The sequence below is a fragment of the Sapajus apella genome, unplaced genomic scaffold, assembly GCF_009761245.1.
Source record: "Sapajus apella isolate SASKATOON/1434 unplaced genomic scaffold, GSC_monkey_1.0 scaffold25, whole genome shotgun sequence".
Lineage (NCBI taxonomy): Eukaryota > Metazoa > Chordata > Mammalia > Primates > Cebidae > Sapajus > Sapajus apella.
In genome coordinates this window covers 14,366,664-14,382,274 of record NW_022436965.1, presented here as the reverse complement: position 1 = coordinate 14,382,274, position 15,611 = coordinate 14,366,664, and the positions used below count along the sequence as shown (strand labels likewise).

General features: G+C 36.6%; 1 protein-coding gene across 9 annotated transcripts in view; it reads right to left on the bottom strand.

Annotated features, from left to right (window-relative positions):
* Window positions 1–15,611, bottom strand: part of COP1 (COP1 E3 ubiquitin ligase) — a 222,101-nt gene that overhangs the window by 123,163 nt on the left and 83,327 nt on the right. For 4 of the 9 annotated variants that reach the window (XM_032291321.1, XM_032291326.1, XM_032291327.1 and 1 more), the window contains one exon: window positions 4,317–4,343. The exons of the other annotated variants lie outside the window; for them this stretch is intronic. In XM_032291321.1, coding sequence (XP_032147212.1) covers window positions 4,317–4,343 — 27 coding nt within the window. The remainder of the gene's footprint in view (window positions 1–4,316; window positions 4,344–15,611) is intronic. 9 annotated transcript variants of the gene reach the window in all.

The window sequence follows — 15,611 nt, the reverse complement described above, 5'->3', positions numbered from 1 at the left end:
GTTCCTTATTCTGGCCCTAATTGATAAAGCCATTGGACTTTGTCACCGACCTTGGTCAACCTCATGACTACATCTACACTCATATGACCCTCGCCTCAGTTTGCAAAAAACGGCACTAAACTGTAACTTTCCACTGTCCACCCCAAACCTATAAAACCAATTCCTATCCCACCGGCCTTCACTGATGCCCTTTTCGGCCTCAGCCTGCCTGCACCCAGGTGAATAAAGAGCCATTTTGTTCACACAAAGCCTGCTTGGGGGGTCTCTTCATTCAGTGCACACATTTTAACACTTTGAACTTCTTTTTCTCTACCCTATTAGCAGTTAACTTTTATGTGAGAGGATTTTTTTTTTTCTTTTTAAAAAATATTTTACTAGGCCAAGATCCCAACTATTACTGTTTATATTCTCTGTAAAATTTTAACTACGAAAAAGGATTTGTGATGTTGGTCTTAAGTTGTAGCCAATCTGGTCTGATTTATATGACTTTCTATATGGTAAGTAGCAAATTTTGCTGCAGGCCTCCAACCTGTTTTACATCCTTGGGAGCCAGACCTATAACCACGTGGCATAACATGGCAATGTTTTGTTCTAGCCTCTGCCATTTTACATTTGTGGCCTGGGATTCAATCCTGGCTTAGAGAATGAGTTCTTTCTGGTTTGATATCTGTGCAACCTTTGCTATTTGTTGACTCTCTTCTTCTCCATGAACCACCTTGAATTTTCCTTTTTTTGAACCTTTGTAAAGTTTGAAATCCAGAAGTATTGGCCACTTGGCATGGCTAAAGTCCGGTAATGAGATTTAAGAGGGTTTTCTTAAAGAATGCTCAGCTTAATTAAAAGTGGATATCCAAGTTACAGGTATATTTAAAAGGTATTTATGTTTTTATTTTCTTGGACCTTATTTCGCTGAAAAAAGTCTTTTTCTCAGCTGACTGAATTATTTTTCTCCATTTTTCCTTGCCACTCTCAACACACATGAGAGGGAAGAGACCTCTGTTTTCCTCATGGAACACCAGTAATTAAAAGCAAATAGATTCCTCTCAAAATCTGTTTTTGCCTCATTTATGCCTGTTTATTAGGCCTTAGAAGCTTTTGCTGCTATCCCCCTGAACAGACTGGTAAAAGGTTTCAAGGTTTTTGAGCTGTCCTTACCCCTCTCCCCTTATTTTGATACATGTTTTCTAATAACCCAGTTTGTCTCTTCTTGCTTTCAGCCATCAAACTCCAAATGGTCATGAAACCAGAGGCTGGGATAATGGCCCCTTTTGCTGAGACCCATAGGTAGGCCTCTCAGGGAAATCTGACTGATGTTTTAGCAAAACAGCACACCCTGTCAGCAGGAAGCAGTTAAGATTAATCTTCCTCCTTATCCTTATGGCAGTTAGATGTATTTCTTTAGAGGGGAAAATTACAGAGATAGGAGGAAACCAAGGATCCCCCAGGCAAAACCCCTTTTTCAAGCCTAAAACAAACTGTAGGCTGAAAAAACAGACTGCCAATCCTGGATGAAGCCTGCCCTTTCCTGACTGACTCTTTCTAAATAATGCCCACCTGCACACTGGGAGAATGGGGTGAAGCCTCAGGAATTCTGTGCCATTTGCAGTGGGGAGGAGCCTGGCCTCTCTTGTCTCTGGGTGGTGACCTGGGATTCAATCTGTGAGGCAGGAAACCTGCTAGCAGGATTCTTTCTTGCTCTGCTATTTTTCCTTTTCACCTAATAAATTATGTTTTCCTCACCCATCTATATGCCCACAAGCCTAATCTCTCCTGGTTGTGTGACAAGAGCCTGCTTTTAGCTGAACTAAGGAGAAAGTTCTGCAACAATAACACTACACATGAAAAGGAAGTGTGGTCTGAGAAATATACTTGGTCGCTGTCCGAAGTTCTGAAACTGCCATTGCAAAATTATAGCCAAGACAGTGAAAGATCTTACCAAACCAAACCATCTTGCTTCTAACCTCCAAGCTGTCCTTGTTCATTTCTGGGAACAGACTACACTAACTTTGGGAAAAACTTAGTTTACAGCTTAAAACAAAGATGAAAGCCCTTTCCCAAAACAAACCTCCTTCTTGCCTGGAGATGAGACTGCCTTTGTAGGACTAACAAATTAACCACAAGATTAGAAATTATGGTTTAGGAGTCATCCAGCTGGAGGCTACAAAATTCTGATCCTCCCTAAACGGTTCCTAAGATCAGTGCTTGAGATATTTTGCAGACTCTGCACTTTGATGTATCAGCTGGCTCCACCCAGGTTAATTAAGTGGCTCATCTGATCTTGTGGTCCTGGCCCAGGAACTGACTCAGCGAAAGAGGACAGCTCAATTCCCTATGATTCCATCTACGACCCAACTAATCAGCACTCTTGACTCACTGGCCTTCCCTCACCCACCAAATCTCTGATCCCTAAATGCTTGGAGAGACTGATGTGAGTAATAATAAAACTCTGGTCTCAAGCACAGCTGGCTCTACGTGTATTACTCTTTCTCTATTGCAATTCCCCGTCTTGATAAATCGGCTCTGTCTAGGCAATGGGCAAGGAATGGTTACAGTTCCTCACACACAGTTCCTAAAATCCTTGGAGTTTCCTGAGTGATAGCAGCATCTTTTGTTACTCATAGCAAGTTTCTTTTGATCATACCTAAATACAATAAAGTGACTTAGGGTGGGACACCTACAAAACCTCAGAATGAGGCTGGTCAAAAGACCACCAGAGAGTTGAAACTTTTGCACACACACCAACCTCCAGGAAGTAGGTGAGGCCTGGAGAGTAAACTCTACAAAACGCCTGGAACAATAAGATTGAATGAGTTTCCAGGTTGGTGAACACACTGAGGTCTGGGAGGATCAGGAGAGCATGCATGCCCAAAGAGGGCATGAAAGCTCTGCAAACCATCCTCCTCCCTACCTTGGAATATTTGCATTGTACTTACCAACTAGCACTCCTAGTCTGAAAATCCAAAGCCCAAAATGCTCCAATTAGCATTTCTTTTGAGCATCATATCATGGCTCAAAAAGTTTCAAATCCTGGAACTTTCAAATTTTTTATTTTTAGATTTCAGATGCTAAATACATGTTTCTTGTAACTGCACATAAATCTATAATTACGAATATCTCAAAATTAAAAGTTTAATTTGAAAGTTCATTTTTATAAACAAATTTTCAACTTTGAAAAAATGCTTAGAAATAAACTTGTGAAAAATTAAGCAAAACCTAGAGTTAAAATCAGTATCATAAAGATGTAAATTCTCCCTGAGATAATTTATAAGATAAAGGCAGTTACAGTAAAAAATACCAAGAAGCTTTTCTACGGAGCTAAATAAAGTGATACTAAAATTCCTATGAAAAAACAAACAGGAAGAAATATTCTGTAAAACAATGAAAAAGCTAAGAGAGGGGAAGAAAAGAAACATCAGACATTAAAACATACCATAACGCCTCTACAAAAAAGAGGTGGTAACAATACAGAAACAGAAATACACCAGAAGACAGATAAATTTTTAAAAATAGGGCTGGGACACATGGCTAGCCATTTGGATGGATGAAATTAAACCCACATTTCAAAACATATACTAGAATAAACTCCAAACAGATTCAGAATCTAAACGTAAAAAAAAACGATGACACAAGTGTTTTCAGAAAGTATGGAAAAGTTTCTTTATATCTTGGTTGTAGAGAGAAGCTTTTAACTATGATTCAAAAATCTAGATGTAATTTTTAAAAATTGTTAAGTTTAACTAAAAACTTTTGAATGGTAAAAAAACAAACAAACAAACATAAAACAGTAAGAAAACATAGGCAACACAAGTCATAGGTAACAAACTAGTATTCCTAATATACATAACAAAGTCTTATAACCTGAACCAAAAAAGGCCAAACACCTAATAGAAGAAAAGGGTCTTCCAGCGGAAGATATAAATATACTATTCACTAATACGTGTATTAGTCTACCAATAAACATATGAAAACATAGTCAATCTCATTAATAAATAAAACTATTCTGAGATACATTTCTCACCTAATATATTAGCAAAAATTAAAAACTATGAAAAGTCATTCTGTGAGAGATGCTGTGGGGAAAACAGACGTATTTACATGTTGTTGGTGAAGACACAAACTGCTTTTGGGGTGGTTTATTTGGTACTATCCATCCATATCTTTGACCTAGCAATCTGACTTCTAGGAATTTACACTGAAGGTACACCTCTAATAATATGAAAATACACAGGCATAACTTAGTTACTGCTGCACTGGCTGCAACTTCAAAATAATGGAAACTACCTACTTGTCATTACATAACAAAGTGATTAAATTACCACACAACCACATGAAGTCTCAGGCAGCTGTAAAAAAAAAAAAAAAATGAGGACTTGTATGAACTTCTGTAGAACTACTTTCCTGATAAACTGTTAAATAAAAAAAGCAAAGTACAGAAAAAAATTACTAGAAAGCCACCCTTTGTGAAAGAGAGTAAAAATAAGAAAATGTAGATGTGTATCTATAAATCTGACTAATAAAACCGGTAACCTACAGAGGGCAAGTAGGAATGGAGTGGAAAAGACAAAGGTAGGGAAATTTGTAGAAAGGCTGAAAGGCAGCAGTTATTGATTCTAACTTTTTATACAGCTCTGATTTTTAGAATCAGTTTAATATGTCATATATTCAAAAATATATATATATAGTAAGGATGGAAAGTGGAGTGAAATACAAACAGAAGTAAATGAACTTAACTGTATTTCAAAGAAATATCACAACTAAAATTAAACAAATCCAAATAACCTTTGAATATACTATATTTTCAGTATATATTCTTGGGAGAAAGACAAAGGGAATTTCAAAGAAATATAGTTAGCAGATTTGTTTTCTCAGCAATTTTCATGCGTGTGTGTGTGTGTACATATATATTCTAAGACTATGCAAATAAGTGTATTTTGATCATGAAAGCTAGGTTTCCAACAGAAGAGAAAATTATAAATATAGAAAGCTGAAATGCTAGAATGAACCCTGTGGTAGTGAACCTAATTGGACCAAGATCATCAGCATGAACTTCTACCTTTTAAGAAAGGATCAGAAATATATGTAGATATATGTTTATAAGTGTATGACTATATATTATTTATTATACACTGCAAAGCATGGATTGACATCAGCTCATATGTACTGACAACCTGGTTATCTCCAGAGCTACTGACATTTGCCTACACTATAGAATATATTAACTAAAGATAAATAATTTTCTGTAACCATGAGTCAGCGAGTTGTTTTGGAGCAGAATCAGTCTGTCAGCATTGTTTACGAATAACTCAATTCATGATTTTCATGATTTGCACCTGATTTCAGTAGGGTCTGTTAAAGCTGGTCACATAACCAGTATGCATCTAAGTGATTGAAACTGCCTTTGCGAAATTATGACTAAGGCAGTGAAAGAGATCTAACCTAACTGACTCCATCTTGCATCTAACCTCCAACCTGTCCTTGCTCATTCCTGGGCACAGGCTTAACTAACTTTGGAAGGAACTTAGTTTATAGGTTGCTTTTTCTTTTTTGAGACAGAGTCTTGCTCTGCCACCCAGGCTGGTGTCCAGTGGCGTGAGCTCAGCTCACTGCAGCCTCTGCCTCCTGCATTCAAGCGATTCTCCTGCCTCAGCATCCTGAGTAGCTGGGATTACAGGCATACACCACAACAGTAATTTTTCTATTTTTAGTAGAGACAAGGTTTCACCATGTTGGCCAGGCTGGTCTCCAACTCCTGACCTCAGGTGATCCATCTGCCTGGACCTCCGAAGGTGCTAGGATTACAGGTGTGAGCCACCGCGCCCAGCCAATTTACAGGTTACGGTTTAAAACAAAGACCATAACAGCCCTTTCCCAAAAACAAACCTCCTTTTTGCCTGGGAACTAGACTAACATTAGCTACAGGATCAGAAATTATGGTTTAGGAGTCATGCAGTTAGAGGCTACAAGATTCTGACTTTCCCTAAACTGCTCCTAAGATCAGTGCTTGAGATATTTTGCAGACCCTACACTTGACGGATCAGCTGGCAAGACCCAGAGTGATTAACTGGCTCATCTCATTTTGTAGCCCCCACCCAGGAACAGACCCAGTACAAGAGGACAGCTTCAGTTCCCTATGATTTCATCTCCTACCTAAGCAATCAGGCACTCCTGGTTCACTGGCTTCCCCCCACCCACCAAATTTTCCTAAAAAACTCTTATCCCCAAATGCTTGGGGAGACTGATCTGAGTAACAGCACAGCTGGCTTGGTGTGAATTACTTTATCTCAATTCCTCCATCTTGATAAACTGGTTCTGTCTAGGCAGCAGGCAAGGTGAATCCACTGAGTGGTTACATGACTAGCTCACAGTAAGAGACCACAACCAAAAGCAGACTTTGAATCTTCTGATACTCAGGTACTTCAAACCCAAGCCAGTAGTGGTTCTAAATCTGGTGACAAAGCAATTCCTATGCAACCTAGCAGTGGATGGACAAAGAATATTATGACTGAATTATCTGGATCCCTTTCAATAAATTCATTACTTCTGTTGGGCTGTTCTGTATATCCACTGCCTGTAATCATGCCATTCCAGAAATATAAATGGTTTGATTCCTGGGAGTTCTTCAGTAATCACAGTGTTTAATATGCAATTAATGCATATATATTATGGGTGCAAATATATAACAATATATATTAATACATACAAATCCATATGTTTCCTAACTCTGTCCAATGAGAATGCTTGCAAGCAATGATACTCTAGGAACAATAAGCATACTTAAGATTTCCGTTTTAAAATATATTTCTCGACTAACAGAAAAGAGTTTCTTGGATACAAGACTGGTTCCAGGACTGGGACTGGAATATGACGGTCTAAGAATCTTAAGAAAGTACTTATAAACAATGATAGGAAGGTGTCAAAAGATACAGAAGTCAGTTTGAAGGAGCTCCAACTTGCCAAATATAGAATTTGAGTTTCAAAATTAATAACAGAATATATATATATTAATGATCCATGATTTCACAATGACATAAACAAACAGAAGGGCTAACTAAGAAATCTGGAAGATATTTTAAAAAATCAGAAAATCATCATTTGGACAACTAACATATTAACAATTATTATTATAAGTAAGATAAAATAACAGATGCTCAAAGGGGAGAAAATGTTAACTTTACAGCACTGAAATCTGGCAAACACCATCTTAACCAAGTGATTAACATCACTAGCACTGAGACAAATAGATATCATATCCCTCCAGATATGACAAACTAAGGATGACAAAATAGGAGTACACTATAGTATTCCTGACAAAAATGGATAATCTGAATCTCAGGCACAAGGAAACACAAGACCAATTCAACTATAAAAAAAATAACTTATACTCTTCAAAATTGTTGATGTCACAAACTGAAGAACTGTACCAACGTAGAGGAGATTAAAGAGACATGACAAATAAATGCAGTAAGTCATTCAGAACTGGTCCTGGACCAGAATTGTTTTTTCTATAAAGGATATTAGTGAATAAATTGCTAAAATTTAAATTTAAAAAAATTTAAATTTAAATTTTTCTCAGATATATCAATATTAATTTTCTAATTTTGCTAATTGTACTATGGTTATATAAAAATTATGAAGCAAATTCAATAAGCAATTACAAAAGTTCAGAATATAGGTTCACACATTTCTGGCTTCACTTACATTATATTGTTAGCATTTTTTTCAATTCAATTTCAACTATAATTATTATTTTTAAGAGCAGTAAAGTAATCCATCCCATAGTTGTAGCATCATTCCAACTATTCTATTATGGCTACGTTTATTTTTCCAGAATTTTCGCTCATATGATTAATACTGTTAGATTATCTTTACGTAGTACCTAGAATCATCCCTCAAGTAGCATTGATCATATGTATATACTGTCAAATTGTCTTCCTGGAAGCTGACCAATTCAACTATCCCTCTCCCTTCCTCCACCTGCCCTTCCCCAAATATGCGCATGCTCAAGTACATACACTCATTGCAAGTAAAAGTATTTCCCATTTTGGAACATTGCTTGGATTTCCGCCCAACTATCAGATGATTTCTTTGGTAATTTGTATTATTCTGTATTTTGCTTTTATTTATTTGCAAAATTGAGTATTATTTAATATGTGAGCTGAATGTGTGAACTTTGGTCTTTTAAAAATATTAATGTCCTTCACCATTTTCTTACCCTGTTTGGAGCTTTCATTAAAAAAATAAAATTGGGTGGGCGCAGTGGCTCATGCCTGTAATCCCAGCACTTTGGGAGGCCGACGTGGGTGGATCACAAGGTCAAGAGATCAAGATCATCCTGGTCAACACGGTGAAAGCCCGTCTCTACTAGAAATAAAAAAATTAGCTGGGTGTGATGGCATTTGCCTGTAGTCCCAGCTACTCAGGAGGCTGTGGTTGCAGTGAGTCAAGATTGCACCCCTGCACTCCAGCCTGGGCAATGGAGCGAGACTCCATCGAGGGGGAAAAAAAAAAAGATTACATCATCAAAGTTTTAACATTTTGAACCAATTCAGTCATTTACTTGCCATGATTATGACACCTTTCCCAATTTGGGTATAAATTTTGTTTCTGGTGTTTTTTTTATATGTAGGATAGGTTTTTTTTCTTAATTTCTATATTTCTACTGTTGTTTAAATTATTGTTTAGCTAATCTGAACTCTTTCAGTAAGTGAAAACAAGCTAAATTTCCATTGTCCCAACACCATGCATTTAATCTCTCCTTTCACCACTTATCTAAGTGACCACCTTTTACCACAGACTAAACTATCAATTACTTTATGGTAGATTTTTAATTATTATTCTGTTTCTTTTGTTACAGCAGTCTTACAGTACATTTTAATAACTGATGATGTAAATTCATCATTGACCTCTGAATAATTCATTCTACTAATGAACTTTAATGTTAATTGGCCACATTCTATATACCCTTGAAAAAAACTACCAGTTTTTTTTTTTTAATTGCAATCTAATTAAATTAGAAATCATGGTTACTGGTCAATCCAAATTGTCCTAAAATTGCTCTAAACTATTTTAATATTTTATATTCTAAGATTACATTTCATTAGGAATGTGATTTTTATTAGTATGCATCCACATTGTCTTAATTATTTCAATGTACTTGGCATGATAATAGCTAATTTCAATTCATGTTGCATATGGACTTTTTTTTTTGTCTTTCTACATTTATCATCTAGTGATAATGTAGCCTGTTGGTAAATAATAAGTTCATATGTTTTCATTCTTATCTAAAAAAATGAAAGCATTCAAGGCTATGAATGTTTACTACAATTCTGACCACCTTCCAGAAATTTTACATAAATAATGTCTCCACTAGCAGTACTTTTTGAACACACTGATTTTTTAACACACTGGTACTCAGAGGAGTCTTCGTTTACTCTTTTCCAGACTGTTTATCTGTCTCTATTTGTTTATTTGGGGCTCTAATTCACACAATGCAGATGGTACTATTTACCTTGTTTTAGAATCAATCAAATTTTCAAAATGCTCCAAGGTTTACTATAAATGACATATATACATTGATGCAAAGTATGTATGGAGACAGGTACCTACTAAACCAAGCTTAACTCATTTCACTCAAATAAAATATCTAAATTCCTTCTAATAGCCTAAGAAAGCCATAAATAAAATGTAGCCTCTGTTATGTTCTTTTACCTCATCTATTTTTATCTTCCTTGTTCATGTCTCTCTAACCACACTGGACTTCTGAACTATGTAAGGCATGCTTTACCTCAAGGATTATTTACTTCTTGTTCTCTGCCTAGAAAGTTTTCCCAGGAATATTCATAGAAATACCTTTGCCTCCTCACATCCTGGTCATTCAAAAGTCACCCATACTTTTGTTATCTTTCCAACTATACTGGAAGCTTCATTACAGCAGGGATTTCTATCTGTTTGGGTTTTGTTCAATGTGGTGTCTCCAGAGCCTAGTAAATATCAGGTACGTTAAAAAATAAAAAAACGAAAACAAACAACAACAACAACAAAAAACTGTTGGTTGAATAAATGAGTATTTAAAATCAAAGACTCTGAAGCCATAATGTCTGGGTTAAAATCTCAGCTCCCTCCTCTACTAGCTATATTATTTGGGTCAACCTCCATAACTTCTCTGTGTACCAGTTTCCTTCTCAATAAAAAATATTAATAGTATTTATCTCATATAGTAGTTCTGAAAGTTAGTTAATACATGTGAATAGTTCAAACAGTGTCTATGAAAAGTAACTGCAAAATATATGTTACCTATTTAATTTCTAACAGATTTTGCTTTACATAAATTCCAATCCTTCATGACATAAAGTTTTACTACTTTTGGAAAGTATACCTTTTATTTATGCAAAAAAAAAAAACTGTCCTATTTTTTTCTTACTTTTGGGGTTTTTGTTTGTTTTAGTTTTGCAGTATTCTTTAGTTTGCATTTGCCAGGCTTATACTCAACTATCCACTATTTCAACTATTTTTGTGTCAGTTTATTTAGGTTTAGCTATTATTTGGATCATAGCTAGAAATGAAGGGTAAGGCTTTCAATGCAATATCATGTCAGCTCCATCTCATAAAAACACTAGTAGCGTTTCCTCCTCAACAACTACCCAGTCCTCTAACAGTTGGTAAGAATTCTCCTGGGAGGCATGCTATTTAATCCTTAAGCACGCATTTACCATGCATATAGTGACTCATAGATTAAGTAGCTCTCCTTCCTTAAGTATTTTCTTTTATATAAACTCTTATTTATATAAAAAATTCTATTTATATAAAAGAATTTATATAAGTTCATCAATTCTTATAAATTCTTCTAAGTTGGATGGACGCGGTGACTCATGCCTGTAATCCCAGCACTTTGGGAGGCCAAGGTAGGTGGATCACCGGAGGTCAGAAGTTCAAGACCAGCCTGGCCAACACGGTGAAACCTCGTCTATACTAAAAATAAAAAATTAGTCAGGCATAGTGGCGGGCGCCTGTAATCTCATTTACTTGGGAGGCTGAGGCAGGAGAATTGCTGGAACCTAGGAGGTGGAGGTTGCAGTGAGCCGAGATCATGCCATTGCACTCTAGCCTGGGTGACAAGAGCAAAACTCCATCTCAAAACCAACCAACGAACAAACAAAATTCTTCTAAGTTTTGGGTGTGAGGAGAGCAATATATCCACAGGATTTCTTGTGGGAGGGAATGAGAATATATTAAATACATTTTCTCATTGTACTACCTCAAACCAAAAGTCTTTCACCACATAAAAGTAAGCGCTATGCTAAAATATTTTAAAAATACGATTCTGATTCCTCTTCTTTTTCCTCCAGATTCAATTTCTCTTTAGACAAGTTGCTGTATCATAGTTGTACGTATCTGTGGGGGGTACATGTGATATTTTGATAGGTGTATACAATGTGTAATAATCAATTACGGTAACTGGGATTTCTATCACCTAAACATTTATCATTTCTTGTGTTGGGAACACTGTAGTTGTTCTCTTCTAACTATTCTGAAATATACAACCAAGTATTAACTATGATTTCCCTACTGTATTATCATATACTAGAACTTATTTACCCAATCTAACTGTATCTTTGTACCCATTAAACAACTTCTCTTTGCACCCCAATACCTGTCCCTTCTCCACCTACTACCTCCATTCCACTCTCTACCTCCATGAGATCTGCTTTTTTTTGCTACCATTTAAGAGTGACAATACGTGATCATTGTTTGTCTTTTGATTCCTGGCTCATTTCAATTTATTTAATGATCCCCAGTTCCATCCATGTTGCCGCAAATGACAGGGTTTCATTCTTTTTTATGGCTGAATAATATTCTAATGTGTATATACACCACATTTTCTTTTTCCTTTCATCTGCTGATGGACGCTTAAATCGATTCCAAATATTGGCTATTGTGAATAGTACTGCAATAAATATGGGAATGCAGATATCTCTTCAACATACTGATTTCCTTTCTTTTGGATATACACCCAGCAGTGGGATTGTTGGATCATATGATGGTTCTATTTTTAGTTTTCTGAGGCAATTCCATACTATTTTTCATAATGGCTGTACTACTTTAGATTCTCAACAGTATAGGGGCATTCACTCTTTTTTTTTTTTTTTGAGACAGAGTTTCACTCTTGTTACCCAGGCTGGAATGCAATGACGCAATCTCAGCTCACTGCAACCTCTGCCTCCCGTGTTCAAGCAACTCTCCTGCCTCAGCCTCTCAAGTAGCTAGGATTACAGGCACGCACCACCATGCCCAGCTAATTTTGCATTTTTAGTGAAGACGAGGTTTCTCCATGTTGGTCAGGCTGGTCTCAAAACTCCTGACCTCAGTGATCTGCCTGCCTTGGCCTTCCAAAGTGCTGGGATTACAGGCATGAGTCACTGTGCCCAGCTGAGCACTCACTCTTTCTCCACATCCTTTCTAGCATTTGTTAATCTTTTGATAATACCATTCTAACTGGCAAAACAATATTTCATTGTGGTTTTGACTTCCATTTCCCTGATGGTTAATGATGATAAGTATTTTTCATATACCTATTGACCATTTGTATATATTCTTTTGAAAATGTCTATTTAGAGTTTTTGACAATTTTTAAATTAGATTATTATTATAATTTGCTATCAAGTCATTTGAGTCCATTATGTACCCTGGTTATTAATACCTTGTCAGATGGATAATCTGCAAATATTTTCTCACATTCTGAAGGCTATGTTAAGATTCAATTTCTACTGTTTTCCAGCTCATAGGGCTTGCTAGAAATTCCTAAGCAATGTTATATAAATGTTAACTGTGGAAACCTTTTCTTGTTCCCCTATATAGAGTTTAGTCAAAGTCCTCCAGCCAATGACCAATTAAAAACACACTTGTAGTTAAACAAGTTTTATTTACTGCTAGTTGCAATAAATATGAGTAAATGAGAGATGTCTCAGTAAGACAGTGTTAGAAACGACTTACAGGATTAAGGCACTTGTTAGATAATTTGTGGGAGGGTTCAAGAAATTGGGGCTTCACTGTGAATTGGATACTTCAAATGGAAATGATTCTATAATTCAGTAACTTATTTAATAATAAATCTTATCTAGAACCACAGAAGACCACAGGGAGGCTAAAGTTTTAACTGGTAAAGAAGCAGCAATCATTCAGATAGGTCAGGGTAGCGGTGTGTCTGGTATCTTTTGTAGTTTGCACAGTGACCTTGTTTGTTAAATGTGGCTAGACAACTTTATGGAATGATCTTGCTTTTTGTTTCGCTTCATCACAGTCACATGGTCTGATGTTGATGTTCTGTGAAATTATGTTCAAAAGGAGAACATAAATGCCTAGCTATAAATGCCAAGCCAGTTTCCAGATACAGTGACTGCTTTCTCTCTCAAGTTACTATGCTATATTTCAACTTAAGGCCTTAAATTTTTTCCTGATGTGTTCCATTATGTCTTACAAAAATACTTGAATCTGGTATTTTCACGGCTGTTCAGAAACAGATACAAACAAATCTATAAACTTCCTATAAAAAAGAATAGACTAAATGCATGCATTGTACATGAACATAATACAGAATGAACATAGTACAGAGCTGTCACATTAACTAACCATAAAAGTAAGAAGGTGGTTACCCAGGTTTGGGAACAAGAAAAAGAAAAACAGAAGTGATATAATCCAAAATGATTTCTTTTTCACTTAGATGAAAATAACTATACTATTTTTTCAAATCAGTTGAATATACAAATCAGTTTTTAATGTTCATTAAAAACACCTCATTGTTTTTTGTTTTACTATAAAGGATATTAGGGTAATTCTTTTCCTTTTTTTGAGACAGGGTCTCACTCTGTCACCCAGCCTGGCGTGATCTCAGCTCAGTGCAACCACGGCCTGCTGGGTTCAAGTTATCCTTCCACCTCAGCCTCCTGAGTAGCTGAAACCACAGGCATATGCCACCATGCTCAACTAATGTTTGTAGTTTCTGTAGAGGCGGGGGTCTACATGTTGCCCAGGCTATATTAGGGTAATTCTTAAAATGTGAATATCTAGAATTTAGACAATAGTATTGTATCAACATTAACTGCTTTAATTTTAAAGTTATATTGTGATTACATAAGACAATATCCTTATCCCTAAGGAAATACATGCTGAAATACTTAAGGATAAAGAAACTTATGTCTGTACCTTACTCGAACAATCCATAAAAGAAATCATATACTTATATATGTAAAAGAAAGGCTGAATGACAATGATAAAACAAATGTGATAAAATATTGTTTAGACAATCTGTATTCCTTTTAGTATTTTTGTAATTTTTTTCTAAGTCAAAACTTATTTCAATATAAAAAGTTAAAAGAAGAGGCCGGGCGCGGTGGCTCAAGCCTGTAATCCCAGCACTGTGGGAGGCCGAGGCGGGTGGATCACGAGGTCAAGAGGTCAAGACCATCCTGGTCAACATGGCGAAAACCCATCTCTACTAAAAAAAAATACAAAAAATTAGCTGGGCATGGTGGCGTGTGCCTGTAATCCCAGCGACTCAGGAGGCTGGCGCAGGAGAATTGCCTGAACCCGGGAGGCGGAGGTTGCGGTGAGCCGAGATCGCGCCATTGCACTCCAGCCTGGGTAACAAGAGCGAAACTCCGTCTCAAAAAAAAAAAAAAAACAAAACAAAAGTTAAAAGAAGTAGCTGGGTGCAGTGGTTCAGGCCTGTAATCCCAGCACTTTGGGAGGCCCAGGTGGGTGAATCACCTGAGGTCAGGAGTTTGAGACCAGCCTGGTCAACATGGCAAAACCCCATCTCTACTAAAAATGCAAATATTAGCCAGATGCAGTGGTACGCACCTGTAGTCCCAGCAACTCAGGAGGCTGAGGCTGGAGAATTGCTTGAACCCAGAAGGCAGAAGTTGCAGTAAAGATTGCACCCACTGCACCACAGCCTGGGCAATAGAGCAAGACTCCATCCAAAAAAAAAAAAAAAAATATATATATATATATATAAAATAATTATAAAAAGTTGAAAAAGCATATTAGGCCTCAAAAATAAACTTGACAGTTATCAATATCGCCAAGTCAAAGATGAAGTGAGTAAAGGTCAAAACAATCATACAACTAATTCAAAGAGGTAAACCTGGTAACTATTTCACTCAAGACTACAGTCTATATTCCTTGGAAAAGCTGTAAGTTTCAACATAATAAAGCGTAATTCGATGACTGATTTATAATTTTCCTATCTGTAAGATAAACTATATCCTGATTACTCATAATTTTTTTCCTAAAGTATTTCCTTCCTCCCAGGTTATGAAATTACCAGCAAGTTTTAAAAAACTGCCAGGCACAGTGGCTCACACCTGTAATCCTATCACTCCGGGAGGGTGAGGCAGACAGATTGCTTCAGTCCAGGAGTTTGAGATCAGTCTGAGCAACCTGGTGAAACCCCATCTCTACAATAAATACAAAAATTAGCTGGGTATGGTGGTACACTCCCATAGTCCCAGCTACTTGAGAGGCTAAGGTGAGAGAATTGCTCGAGTCTAGGAGGTCAAGACTACAGCTTTCCAGCCTGCAAGACAGCCTAGCTGTCTCAAAAAACACAAAAA